At 38.2% G+C, this 15499-nt stretch overlaps 1 protein-coding gene across 9 annotated transcripts in view; it reads right to left on the bottom strand.

Moving 5' to 3' along the window:
• Window positions 1-2435: 2435 nt before the first annotated feature.
• rdgB (retinal degeneration B) overlaps window positions 2436-15499 on the bottom strand; it is a 485210-nt gene continuing 472146 nt past the window's right edge. For 3 of the 9 annotated variants that reach the window (XM_071673888.1, XM_071673889.1, XM_071673890.1), the window contains one exon: window positions 2436-6525. In XM_071673888.1, the coding sequence (XP_071529989.1) occupies window positions 6408-6525 (118 nt within the window). In that variant the 3' untranslated portion in view covers window positions 2436-6407. Of the gene's footprint in view, window positions 6526-7529; window positions 7596-15499 lie in introns of all 9 variants that reach the window. The other 6 variants (XM_071673892.1, XM_071673891.1, XM_071673895.1 and 3 more) reach the window with 5 other exon arrangements.

The raw sequence follows: 15499 nt of genomic DNA, 5'->3' as shown, positions 1-15499 counted from the left end.
ATATATATATAGTGATTGGTTCTCAGTGAATGTAGGTTTGCGGCAGGGGTGTGTGATGTCTCCATGGTTGTTTAATTTGTTTATGGATGGGGTTGTTAGGGAGGTGAATGCAAGAGTTTTGGAAAGAGGGGCAAGTATGAAGTCTGTTGTGGATGAGAGAGCTTGGGAAGTGAGTCAGTTGCTGTTCGCTGATGATACAGCGCTGGTGGCTGATTCATGTGAGAAACTGCAGAAGCTGGTGACTGAGTTTGGTAAAGTGTGTGGAAGAAGAAAGTTGAGAGTAAATGTGAATAAGAGCAAGGTTATTAGGTACAGTAGGGGTGAGGGTCAAGTCAATTGGGAGGTGAGTTTGAATGGAGAAAAACTGGAGGAAGTGAAGTGTTTTAGATATCTGGGAGTGGATCTGTCAGCGGATGGAACCATGGAAGCGGAAGTGGATCATAGGGTGGGGGAGGGGGCGAAAATTTTGGGAGCCTTGAAAAATGTGTGGAAGTCGAGAACATTATCTCGGAAAGCAAAAATGGGTATGTTTGAGGGAATAGTGGTTCCAACAATGTTGTATGGTTGCGAGGCGTGGGCTATGGATAGAGTTGTGCGCAGGAGGATGGATGTGCTGGAAATGAGATGTTTGAGGACAGTGTGTGGTGTGAGGTGGTTTGATCGAGTAAGTAACGTAAGGGTAAGAGAGATGTGTGGAAATAAAAAGAGCGTGGTTGAGAGAGCAGAAGAGGGTGTTTTGAAATGGTTTGGGCACATGGAGAGAATGAGTGAGGAGAGATTAACCAAGAGGATATATGTGTCGGAGGTGGAGGGAACGAGGAGAAGAGGGAGACCAAATTGGAGGTGGAAAGATGGAGTGAAAAAGATTTTGTGTGATCGGGGCCTGAACATGCAGGAGGGTGAAAGGAGGGCAAGAAATAGAGTGAATTGGAGTCATGTGGTATACAGGGGTTGACGTGCTGTCAGTGGATTGAAGCAAGGCATGTGAAGCGTCTGGGGTAAACCATGGAAAGCTGTGTAGGTATGTATATTTGCGTGTGTGGACGTGTGTATGTACATGTGTATGGGGGGGGGGGGGCCATTTCTTTCGTCTGTTTCCTTGCGCTACCTCGCAAACGCGGGAGACAGCGACAAAGTATAAAAAAAAAAAAAAAAAAAAAAAAAAAAAAAAAAAAAAAATATATATATATATATATATATATATATATATATATATTTTTTTTTTAAACTATTTGCCATTTCCCGCGTTAGCGAGGTAGCGTTAAGAACAGAGGAATGGGCCTTTGAGGGAATATCCTTACCTGGCCCCGTTCTCTGTTCCTTTTGGAAAATTAAAAAAAAATAATGAGAAGGGAGGATTTCCAGCCCCCCGCTCCCTCCCCTTTTAGTCGCCTTCTACGACACGCAGGGAATACGTGGGAAGTATTCTTTCTCCCCTATCTCCAGGGATAATATATATATATATAATATATATATATATATATATATATATATATATATATATATATATATATATATATATATATATATATATATATATATATATCTTTTCTTCTTTCTTTTAAACTATTCGCCATTTCCCGCGTTAGCGAGGTAGCGCTAAGAACAGAGGACTGGGCCTTTTTTGGAATATCCTCAACTGGCCCCCTCTGTTCCTTCTTTTGGAAAATTAAAAAAAAAAAACGAGAGGGGAGGATTTCCAGCCCCCTGCTCCCTGCCCTTTTAGTCGCCTTCTACGACACGCAGGGAATACGTGGGAAGTATTCTTAATCCCCTATCCCCAGGGATATATATATATATATATATATAGTGATTGGTTCTCAGTGAATGTAGGTTTGCGGCAGGGGTGTGTGATGTCTCCATGGTTGTTTAATTTGTTTATGGATGGGGTTGTTAGGGAGGTGAATGCAAGAGTTTTGGAAAGAGGTGCAAGTATGAAGTCTGTTGTGGATGAGAGAGCTTGGGAAGTGAGTCAGTCGTTGTTCGCTGATGATACAGCACTGGTGGCTGATTCATGTGAGAAACTGCAGAAGCTGGTGACTGAGTTTGGTAAAGTGTGTGAAAGAGGAAAGTTAAGAGTAAATGTGAATAAGAGCAAGGTTATCAGGTACAGTAGGGTTGAGGGTCAAGTCAATTGGGAGGTAAGTTTGAATGGAGAAAAACTGGAGGAAGTAAAGCGTTTTAGATATCTGGGAGTGGATCTGGCAGCGGATGGAACCATGGAAGTGGAAGTGGATCATAGGGTGGGGGAGGGGGCGAAAATCCTGGGAGCCTTGAAGAATGTGTGGAAGTCGAGAACATTATCTCGGAAAGCAAAAATGGGTATGTTTGAAGGAATAGTGGTTCCAACAATGTTGTATGGTTGCGAGGCGTGGGCTATGGATAGAGTTGTGCGCAGGAGGGTGGATGTGCTGGAAATGAGATGTTTGAGGACAATGTGTGGTGTGAGGTGGTTTGATCGAGTAAGTAACGTAAGGGTAAGAGAGATGTGTGGAAATAAAAAGAGCGTGGTTGAGAGAGCAGAAGAGGGTGTTTTGAAATGGTTTGGGCACATGGAGAGAATGAGTGAGGAAAGATTGACAAAGAGGATATATGTGTCAGAGGTGGAGGGAACAAGAAGTGGGAGACCAAATTGGAGGTGGAAGGATGGAGTGAAAAAGTTTTTGAGTGATCAGGGCCTGAACATACAGGAGGGTGAAAGGCGTGCAAAGAATAAAGTGAATTGGAACGATGTGGTATACCGGGGTCGATGTGCTGTCAGTGGATTGAACCACAGCATGTGAAGTGTCTGGGGCAGACCATGGAAAGTTTTGTGAGGCCTGGATGTGGAAAGGGAGCTGTGGTTTCGGTGCATTACATATGACAGCTAGAGACTGAGTGAGTAAGAACGAATGTGGCCTTTGATGTCTTTTCCTAGCGCTAACTTGTGCACGTGCGGGAGGAGGAGGGTGCTGTTTCATGTGTGGTGGGGTGGCAATGGGAATGGAGGAAGGCAGCAAGTATGGATATGTACATGTATATATATGTGTATGTATATGTATGGATACACTGAAATGTATGGATATGTATATGTGCATGTGGGGGCGTCTATGTATATACATGTGTATGTGGATGGGTTGGACCATTCTTTCATCTGTTTCATTGCGCTACCTTGCTAACATGGGAGACAGCGACTAAGTATAATAATAAAATAATAATGTATAATATTAAAACTTGAATTGAGAATGATTAATAAACCATGTTTCCTTGATGGCCACTTAACAGTTAAGGAAAAGGCAAACCTATAAATAACTCTCCTGATAGCATTAACCAGAGCTAAGCTCATTCTCACCAGCTTGACAAAAATAAAAGACTAGTGATATAAACATGTAAGCATGCTAACATGGATAGAGCCAATGGTACAGCTTTAGTTCATGCTTACAGCAGTGTCTTTAGGTGGTTGTCACAGCATTCTTCAAGACACATTATACCTATTTTTTTGCATCTCCACAATAAATTCTTGTGGATATTCTTGGAAGCTTTTTTGTTAAAATCTATTGTATGAAAACATAAACTTTGTAAACATGATAAACAGTCCTCCAAGGAAATACTTTAAGCTCTCTACACAAAAAAAATTGTTGGTCCTTATGGTAAACTAATTAGATATGTCATACAGGTAATTTCAGTTCACACATAGTGAAAAAGGTATACATAAAAGAGACTTTAAAATCAGTTTATGTCACTATCTAAAGTCAATAATTACAGAGTCTAATTTACAGACCTATTTCCCAGCAATTTTCAGAAACTTGCTGGGTTTGAATTAAGTATCAATCCAAAGATCTGGTGCAGGTTCAAATCCACAACAAATGGTGGGGTTCTCATTTTGCCAAATTTTCCTATGCCTTGCAGTAGAATTCAAATACAGTTTAAATGTTTTGTAAAAGCTTTATTACTTTAGTAAATATATATCTTTCTCTAAACATAATACTGAGTTGGGTTTCATTTCATTTCTTACATGGGTGATTTAAATAAGTTAAATAAATGTAAACATAAACATTATCTAAAGTTTCCCCTATCTAGATTATGTTTAACAAAACACTGACATAAATCACACTATAAACAGTAAGAATGGATCAGAACACTTGAGTCTTTGGTAAAATTCTAAGGCTCATTTTGAAAAGTTCCATAAATGAGTCATACAGATCATCTGAGACTCAGCAGTGATGATCTTATCAACAATATGGAACCACTATACCTAGCAGCTACCCTAGTTCACATAACACTATAGACACTATGTGAAATAGAGTGATTCAATGCTCTGGCTTTTCAGATTTTCTGGAATATAAAAATATGTATGAGTTTAAAGGTCACTGTTGTGTGTAAAATTCAAAATATAACTGCATAAGTATTTTTTTACCAATATTGCTTTCATGAGTAAAATAAATATTCAAATATTTTTCATACTTTAAGATACTCCTTTTGAGTTGGTGTAATTGTAATGATTATAATCATAAATGATCATGAATTCTTATGATGAGTGTACACCAGAGCTTGGAATCTCCCTCTCAACTGGTAGGCCTTACCATACTAGGGAGGGACCAAAAGCGTATTAAGTAGTATTGTAGCCTTTAAGATTGTAGATTCATCTTTTAATGAAGCTACAGAACATCATAACCAAAGACTTCTAATTCATCCTATATTACGATAATTGTACAAACTCATATTGCACATGCTGATCACAGAGAAACATGTGAATATCATCTACTTAAAGCCTTTGGGCAAATATCTTGTAATGGAATTTTGCTTGGGATATTTCAAAGGAATTATCTAATTCAGTAAAACTCTATGAATTATTACTGATAAAAGAACCTCATATTTGTCATTCAAAGTTGGACCATCATCATAATCAAATGTGGTTAGATCTTTGTGAGCTTATGAATAATGATCTGATGGAGTATAAGGGTTATAAGCAGTTAACAGTAACTTTTGAACACTTTAGCACTCCTTAATGTCACAGTAGCAAACCAGCACTAGCAAATACATGCATATAATCTTATACTTTTGATGCTAATTCAGTCTTCAAAAGCCCCCTACAGCATCAAGAATTCTCAGTTATATTCGAATGAAGGCAATACCAGCTTTACAATATAACAGTTCAGGTAATAGATGAAATCTCAGTACATTAGTACGGATGCATGGATTGATGACTAATACACATATATAGAAATGACCAAACTGGCATGATAAATTACTCTGAATTCATGTGGTTCGCCAAAACGGCACTAATTCATAAGTTATTCTGTCCTTAAATCATTTCATAAGAAAATTCCAATTGTGAGAAATTCTGAAAATTTCAAAGAAGTATAAAAGAGTAAACAACACACTAGCAATATTACAAATATTGTTTATTCAATAAATTAGGCTACCTGGAGACAAAAACTAGGCAAAAATTTTCTTATCTAATCAAAACACTCATAACACAGAGTCAGGTGCTCAAATTAATTACTATATTCCACTAAAAAAATTACAGCTACCTTTTCATTTACAAAATAATGTACAGTGCTATGTATAATGTTCAACTGACAAATTGCAGAGTACCATGCCCACACTTAAAACAAATACAACCTGAGCTAAACTCCATTATAACATGGTTACTATAAAGTTTACAATATCGCTTGTAAGACATAATTATTAGTACACACTGTATGTGACCAGTGACTCTGCCTTTTCTATACATAGCAAAAGTCCAAGTTGTAACTACAAATGCGATGTCACTGTTAAGTTTAATGTTCCTTAACAGCTCAAATAACCAAAGTGCTAAGGCCAATATTAAGGAAATACACTCAAGTAAAAGTATATACACTTGTCATTCTACCAGCCAGTACATTTCATATTTATTCTATTTATTCTTGCATTACTTTCACACTTAAACTACAGTTTCTAAAATGTATACACTGTTTCTGCCAAGGACACTGTGATGTCCTTTGATATCAAGAATGTAAATAAGTGTAAAAGTACTACAAAAATACATTTAGCATTTCAGCTGGCAATAATTTCAAGAGTGATTCCCTTAAGTGTGACTTCTGAATATATGCAAATTACTCATTCCACTGAATTCACAGTCGATGCACTCAAAATGGCAAGACACTATAGAGGTATACCAACTTCTTCCTTAAATCCATGCTGATGTGTTAGAGAGACCATTACAAAAGTAAGAACCTCATAATCTCTTTCTACTGTTCTCAATCTGTTTGCCTTTTTCTATTGTTTGATAATTCATCTAACAAAGAGAAAACTTCATAATTTGCATGATGTCCCTATGCCCTATCCACACTTCCAGACAAAGATTTTCTGACTTAGAAAATTCTATGGAGGACTTTGCCTTCACATATTTTTCTTAAATGTGCTACTTTAAACTGCTTTTAATGCTAACATCTCATACTCATGTGGCTAGGACGTGGAGAATGAGATGAACCACGCGATAACATCACTCCCTCACTTGCTGAAGCTGCCCGGACGGGAAAAGATGTAGTCCGCTTGGCAGAACTGCAAGAAATGAAAAAAGTCACAAGAATCACATATCTGTTGTTTTATGAAGTGCAATGCCATTAGAAATATATGTCTAGAAAAATGCATCAACTGGTACACTGTATGTAATTAAAAGGTTATGCTCATCAACTACAATCAAATGTTTACACAAGCTTTATGTTTTATGCAGTCCATTTAAGGCAACTGCCATAAACAAGCAAAATACTCTGCTCTTTAAAGCCAATCTTATACTACAAGTATGTCAAGTATATGACAAATAAACAATTATCAAAATTTTTGAAGCTAATGCTGGAGTGAATTGTCCTATCTTCAAAACTATCAATTGAACCCAAAAACATATTTTGCTGCATTAATACATGCTTTGCAAAACCTTGCAGGTATTAATAATCTTCTTTGGTGAATAAAAGAAAAACTACATACAAATTTAGTTAAATGATATATAGTTTATTGTTTAAATTTCTAGATGCACATTTGTAATTTATAAGAAGAAAATTTATGCATATGAGAGTACCAAGGAGTTATACATACCCAGTAATTCACTTTTGAAGTAAACAAAACAGAGTGAATTTTAAGTAGATTTTATTATTGTATTTAGGTAGTTGCAGGAGTTTTTTCAAAACATTTTATTATAGTTTTATGAACTGGTTGGTGCATTTTTTAAGGCAGGATGTACAATGTATGATTTAAGAGAGTGCCATAAAGACAGATTTGTAAAGAAAGGCTAGGATGATCAAAACATGCAAATAAAAACATTTAATTACTCATAAGTAGTATTAACAAATTTGACCAAGACATGATAATTACAGTTATCACCTTTCCTCTAATACAGAAAGAACTAGCTGTAATTATGACACCACTAGATCAAAATTTGCTGTACAAGAAAAACAAAAGAATTAAGCAAGCAGTAGGTGCAACCCAATAATCATAATGGCCTAAAAACACACGAACATAACAAAGCACTGTGCAGTCTAGACAACAAAATTGTTGAACCCTGCACATACTGCTAATCTTATCAGCTGCCATATCATTCTTTGCGATTCGAAGACACTTTTTGGGCTGCCCAGTATCTGCAAGAAATCATTTGAGCTGAATCCAATAGTGGTTCAAATTAACTTCATGAATGACACCTGAAAACTAAAACTGTTCACAGTTTCCTTAGTCATAATGCTTTGGAAAGACAAGATAAACCAGCATCATTGGTCATTGGTACGATGATTAAGCGAATCATTTATCACAGAGGAACCATTACTGAAGTGCAAAATACTCAATGGTTGATGCAAGGTGATTATGGTACATTTTCCTTCTGTTGACACTAGCATTGTAACAATTATGCTTCTATCTATTGTCTATCCTTTGTCATTTACTTTTATTCTGTTCCTTTTCAAATGGGGTAGATCAAGTGTGTACAGCCTCAAACCTTACTTATACCCACCCCCAACCCATATCAAGTGTACTGAATGAAAATTTTCATTGCAACACTAATATAAGCACCCCTCACTTTTTCACTTTGCAGACTCAGCTGAATAATTACATGCAATGAAGGTCTTCATTCACACTTCCATCCCTTCATATTCATGAAAGTTTTATTATAACTGATAGCAAATCATTCTTCTAGATACCTTAAGACTTAATCAGTTCAGTAACCAGTTCTATACATTTCATCTACACCCTACCTCTTCTCCTTGAATGTGTTAAAAAACTGCAATATATATCTTCTTGTTCAACTACTCATCTTTTATACATTCCACATCTTAAAAATTTGTATTTCTGTGCCTTTCTAATAATTTCTTTACACCAACTGTCCTTTTCATAATTTCATTCTTTACCCTTACTTGCTTAATCTTAACCAAAATATGTTAAGTCATCAGCTATTTTGGTCTTACAAGTTTCCAAACCTTCATAAACTACTTTTTCACAACCATACATCAGAAATGGGATATATGTTCCTCTGTATAGGCTTCCTGTGGAGTTTACATTTCGAATTCTTCTCAATGCACCTCTATGAAAAATTCTGCTCTTAACATCTTTTTTCCTACGACCAACTTTATTGCACTTCTCTCCCAAGTACCTAAACTCACCAACATCATATTCGTTATCATCTACCCGACAGCCCATCACATTCAATAGTTAAAACCGAATTTACTGTTGCATACTTTTTCAGCATTCTCTCTTACTCACATCATTAAAGTGGCCTATCATGTTTTCTATCTATGATTTAGCTATCATAGCATCAAGTGAATGCATCAAATGCATCAACTTCCACTTTGATCTACCATAATCCAACAATGTACCATCATCACCCCACTTTAAAGTCCTCTCAAATAATGCTCCAATTATACAATCTAGTGACATAACATGATCTTGAAAAGCTCCCACAGTTATTTCAGATATCTCTCTGTCACTTTCTGCTCTCTGACACTTGCCCAATTCCATTATTAAGGTCTTAACAGAATTCATAAGTCTTCTATGAATGCCATACAGAATTAGAAATGCCCATAGTACTTTCATGATAACATTATCATGTGTCTTTTCATCATCAACCAGCATGAGGACATAACACTGGCACCCCACAGCAGGATGGAATTAGCATGCTAACCCCTCTCTTACCTTATCAAAAGTCATCTGTGCCTATTTACAAGCACATGATGGCATTATCAAGTTCTCTCTCTGCTTGTGGTTACACCACAAGTGAAAAATCATCTTTGGCAAGGCTGTATCATTGGAGTACAATTTCATCAAAAACTTCTCACTCCAAAGGAGTCATCATTTCCCTGGTACTGATTGTAACCCAACCTTACAGCTACATTAACTGCCAGAGGAGGGGTCCAGGGGTGATATAAATACAAGATAGAAAAGAGTGAGGAAGTGAACATTATAGAAAAGTGCATGAGACATTTGGGCAGTGGTTAAAGCTGCTGGTACTTATCTGAGGGATCATGATCAAATAATGGTGTGAGAATGGCTATCTGGACACCAGTGTCACAAAATGACTGAAATCCCTAAATCTATTTCTCACATGCAGCCACTGGCAAGGTCATCACATTAAGAAGACAAAGTCATCTCATCTTCAAGGACACCACACATACCCAGTCCTACTGAGCCTTATCACTAATCTGAAACACCTTAAACTGATTTGGACTAACACTGCTTGTACAATCACATGTCACTTTGGTCTCTAAGAAGACTGACGTACTCATTACACACAGGTCAGATAAAGCTGGTGTTGTTGCCATTAACGAAGTTTGGCAACCTGTTCTCATAGTATACTTTACAGAGGCTCATGACGTCTTCCATCATCTATGCACCAACGGACATCCTAGCAACAAAGTGCTGCTCTGTCATGCAGAATTACATTTGTCCTACCTCAGTAAATATTCCTGAGGATGTGGAAATATGTGGGTTAATGGTATGGTGGACACTCACTCCCACTGAAATATTTCCATCATTTATAGTGTGCTGTATCATCCATCACACTAACCCTAACATGACACATATGTGAACCATCTCATTCATGCCTAATGTTACCTCAGATTCAAGGACCCTTGTGCCAAGATGATCATAAGTGGAGATGTTAATGAAACAGAAACTATGAAAATGCAGAACAGCTCCACTTAACATAAATTGTAGACTTTCCCACATATATCTAAAATACTCTTAAACTTACTGGCTGACCAGTAACTATCACTCTAGTCAACGTCATCCAACAGTCACTAAAGACTCCATTCATCTGGTCCCCTGCAACCACAATAATACATGGAGAACCCAATGCTAAGTCACACATTCTTGTTACCAATTCTAAAATACATCACTTTGGAAACTGGACTCTTTAGTATCCATAGATTTATGTGCTAAACACAGATGATATAGAAAATCTATGGGATTATTACATCGGTATCATAATGTAAGCCTAACACAACTTCCTCCCAGAGGGATTGTAAGGCTACACCCAGCACACATGTTCGGGATCACATATACATTACAAGACTAATGCAACAATGGGACCATGTCCTCTACCTTGATATTAACATATACAAGGCTCTCCAAAACAAAGTAATTCTCAAAATACATGCTGGGAAGAAAACTTATCAACCTATAAAATCCAAAACAATCCAACATCAACAACCCGGGCTGGGTAAATAAAAAAGTTGAGCAACTTGAAAAGTAGACTCCCCTCTTTATCTGCATTAATCACCTCTGTAATGAAGAAGCACCCCAACTTCTTAACAGTCACTTCATCATCTGCCAAAAACCGACCTTGACACACTCTGCCTACAAGCCTACCTTTTAACCTAGTGCCTAAGTTAGAACATGAATTTGAAGTCTTCAGATAGATATAAAGCATTCTACTATACCTATTGACTTAACTATGAATTTCTACAAAGTCTCCCCTGAATGAGCCAGCCTCTTATTTCCATCATCACTGATCCTCTCCAGTACTTATATCACTCTAACTTCATATGTTTCCCATAATGAAGCCAACATGTCCAGTCTCAATGAATTATGACCTACCATCATCATCTCAGTTATCACCATACTCTGTGAAGAACTTGTGTGTAAGTGGGTCTACAAAACATTAAAAATTTCAAATACCCTTATGAGTTCAATGACATGAGGTCCTCTAACACCAAATCCCTCATGTGCTTCTTTATCTATTACAACCTAAAGAGATGCAGGACTTCTGCGGTTATTACCTTGGCTGACTTCAAAATTTTCGACCTAGTCCCCCAAAATATAATTGTCAACAGAGCCATCAGCTTTGGGATGCTCAAAAGTCTCCTTCCATGGGTTATGAACTTCTTTGTGAGCAGTGTCTGATTGTGCACTTCTAAAGGACTATCTCCCACTACCCGTTTCTTACCTGTGGCATCCCACAGATCACATTGTGTTTTCCATGAGTGGGGTCCTAAGCAAGTTCATAAGTAATTGGGCCATAATGGATGCAATTGCTTAATGGATGTACAACGAAACCTATATCATTAAGATCATCAACGATATCAACTCTCTTAACAGTATTACCTCCCAGGACACTTAACAGCCTTCAGAAGTACCTTCACTATTTATGTCACCACCAAAGAAACAAAGACCATAGTCATGCCCATCAGCCTTAGTTATAATTGTGTTTCAACTTTTACTATCTCCTTGACCCCATCTCTCCCATGTTCATTCAGACAACAAAGCTTCTTGGTGTCACTCTGGGTGATATATTAAGTCAGAAGGAACATATAATTACCATCATCAAATATTCCATCATTTGTCTACATTTTTCTTAAACTCAAGACACTTTGCCTCCTTGCACCTGAATTAAAAAACATGCTCACAATTATCGATCTTCCCAAACATACCTATGCCTAACCTGTCTGGTCTTCCTCCTTATCCATTACATAAAAGAGGCTAATAAAAAGGGGGAGAAATCAAGTAAGCAAACTTATCCTTGGTCCCTTTTAAACTGCCAATCATGAGGTGCTTAATATCCTGGTTCTACTTACTTTCAAATTGTCATATGGATCTCACCCAACAGGTTTGGAAAAAAGCTACTACTATCCCTGCTACTGTCAACTCTTCACATCTGAGATCACTAATCCCCAAGCTGCAGTTCAGCACCACAACTGCACTGAGCTCCAAGCTTAAACAGATCAATAAAGAACAAACCTATCCAAAGCACTTTCACCATAATCAGCATTCAGTAGACTGCTTTGTATTCGGTACACTGCTTAGCCAAGTATTTGTCAAAAGTCTTGTCAATTCAATCCAATTTTATAACCTCACTTTATATATACAAGTTAAGTATCCCTTATCTGAAATGCCTGGGACCATAAGTGTTTCGGATTATGTATTTTTTTCAGATTTTGGAATATTTGTCGGTTATGTTATGCTCAAACATGGCACTTTAGGTGGGGATGAAATTCAGATTTCACATGAAAATAATGTTTTGCACATACCAAAAAAAAAATTGATCTCTGCTTACAATAGAAGATAAAAGTAGCAACAAATACTAGAACTACATATGGCGTGAAAAACTTGAGGGGAAGGGTACATTGCTGTTGACATCATCATGAGAAGGAACATCAGAAAAAGTTGAGGGATCAGGAAGTGGGTCCTCTAGGGAAGAGAAGGCATTCTTCTGGATGGCTCTTTTAAATGTTTCCTCCAGATTCATCTGCCTCATTAATGATGGTTTTTGTTTTAGAAGTCTCTCTCTAATTCTATAAACTGACATGATTCCTTGTTCTGTTATGAATGCATGCTGCTCTAGTCCTTCTATGAGTTCATCACACATTTTCACCACATCATTATTGGGTTCCTCTTTTTCTTATCACTGTTACCCACAAAGGTATCTGCAGGTCTTTTTGGCATTTTCAACAATATCCTTGTACCACACAGCAGATAATAAGCAAAACCCACAGCGAGTAATGTACGTAGGTCTGGCGGTGACAATGGTTTGTAACAAACTGGTGCCAACAGAGCATCAGAGCCCAAAACAGGCAAGTGAGGTCAGGTGTGGAATTTTCCCACTTGTAACATCATGTCGCTGCTTAAAATGTTTTGGATTTTGGAGCATTTCAGATCTTCAGATTAGGGATGCTCAACTTGTTTATATATTCTCTATATGTCTTCAGCCTTTAACTGTAATAACTTCAATTAACTGTTAGCCTTATCATATCTTACCTTCCAGTACTAGGGCAGGGTTATCATCTTCATTATTACTATCATCATACTACGGGATATTTTAGACAAAAGTGTACATACGCACACGTAGGTAAATGGGTATTACTACATTATGAACTAACAGAATGGCATGTTAGGGAGAAACTGAAGGTGTGTAAATGTGCTTAGAGGGGCAGTTAGTGGGTTGTTTGGTCACTTAAAGAAGGAGCCAAGTGTGCAAGTTTGTAATGGCTTTACAAAAAGAGGAAATGACATGGGTTACATCTTGGTTACATCCTTCGAAGAAGATGAGCAGTCCCTACTTAACTCCTGTTTCCCTTTTTAAAAATCTGAATACAAATGGGGTGGGAGCAGGGGGCTAGAAATCCTCCCCTCCAGTTTTTACTTTTCCAAAAGAAGGAACAGAGAAGGGGGCTAAGTGACTATTTTCCCTCAAAGGCTCAGTTCTCTGTTCTTGATGCTACATTGCTGAAGCAGGAAATGGCAAATATGTGTCAAAAAAAATAATAAATATCTTCTATACTATTCGCCATTTCCCACATTAGCGAGGTAGCATTAAGAACAGAGGACTCAGCCTTTGAAGGAATATCCTCACTTGGGCCCCTTCTCTGTTCCTCTTTTGGAAAATTAAAAAAACAAGAGGGGAGGATTTCCAGCCTCCCACTCCTTCCCCTCTTAGTCGCCTTCTATGACACGCAGGGAATATGTAGGAAGTACTTTTTCTCCCCTAATGCTGGAGACAGCGACAAAAATATAACATTTATTTTATTTATTTTGCTTTGTCGCTGTCTCCCGCGTTTGCGAGGCAGCGCAAGGAAACAGACGAAAGAAATGGCCCAACCCACCCCCATACACATGTATATACATACACGTCCACACACGCAAATATACATACCTATACATCTGAATGTACACATATATATACACACACAGACATATACATATATACACATGTACATAATTCATACTGTCTGCCTTTATTCATTCCCATCGCCACCTTGCCACACATGGAATAACATCCCCCTCCCGCCTCAGGTGTGCGAGGTAGTGCTAGGAAAAGACAACAAAGGCCCCATTCGTTCACACTGTCTCTAACTGTCATGTAATAATGCCCGAAACCACAGCTCCCTTTCCACATCCAGGTCCCACAGAACTTTCCATGGTTTACCCCAGACACTTCACATGCCCTGATTCAATCCACTGACAGCACGTTGACCCTGGTATACCACATCGATCCAATTCACTCTATTCCTTGCCCGCCTTTCACGCTCCTGCATGTTCAGGCCCCGATCACTCAAAATCTTTTTCACTCCATCTTTCCACCTCCAATCTGGTCTCCTACTTCTCCTAATTCCCTCCACCTCCGACACATATATCCTCTTGGTCAATCTTTCCTCACTCATTCTCTCCATGTGCCCAAACCATTTCAAAACACCCTCTTCTGCTCTCTCAACCACGCTCTTTTTATTTCCACACATCTCTCTTACCCTTACATTACTTACTCGATCAAACTACCTCACACCACATATTGTCCTTAAACATCTCATTTCCAGCAAATCCACCCTCCTGCGCACAACTCTATCCATAGCCCACGCCTCGCAACCATACAACATTGTTGGAACCACTATTCCTTCAGACATACCCATTTTTGCTTTCCGAGATAATGTTCTCGACTTCCAAACATTCATTTATTTATTCATTCATTTACTTTGCTTTGTCACTGTCTCCCGCGTTAGCCAGGTAGTGCAAGGAAGCAGACGAAAGAATGCCCAACCCACCCACATACACATGTATATACATACACGTCCACACACGCAAATATACATACCTATACATCTCAACGTATACATATACATACACAAGACATATACATATATACACATGTACATAATTCATACTATCTGCCTTTATTCATTCCCATCGCCACCCCACCACACATGAAATAAAAACCCCCTCCCCCTCAGGTGTGCGAGGTAGCACTAGGAAAAGACAACAAAGGCCACATTCGTTCACACTCAGTCTCTAGCTGTCATGTAATAATGTACAGAAACCACAGCTCCCTTTCCACATCCAGGCCCCACAGAACTTTCCATGGTTTATCCCAGACGCTTCACACGCCCTGGTTCAATGCACTGACAGCACGTCGACCCCGGTATACCACATCATTCCAAGTCACTCTATTCCGTGCACGCCTTTCATCCTCCTGCATGTTCAAGTCCCAATCACTCAAAATCTTTTTCACTCCATCTTTCCACCTCCAATTTGGTCTCCCACTTCTAATTCCCTCCACCTCTGACAAATATAT

Source organism: Panulirus ornatus, chromosome 19, assembly GCF_036320965.1.
Source record: "Panulirus ornatus isolate Po-2019 chromosome 19, ASM3632096v1, whole genome shotgun sequence".
In the NCBI taxonomy this organism is placed as follows: domain Eukaryota; kingdom Metazoa; phylum Arthropoda; class Malacostraca; order Decapoda; family Palinuridae; genus Panulirus; species Panulirus ornatus.
Note: the sequence above shows the minus strand (reverse complement) of the source record. Positions and strands in the feature narration are given on the sequence as shown.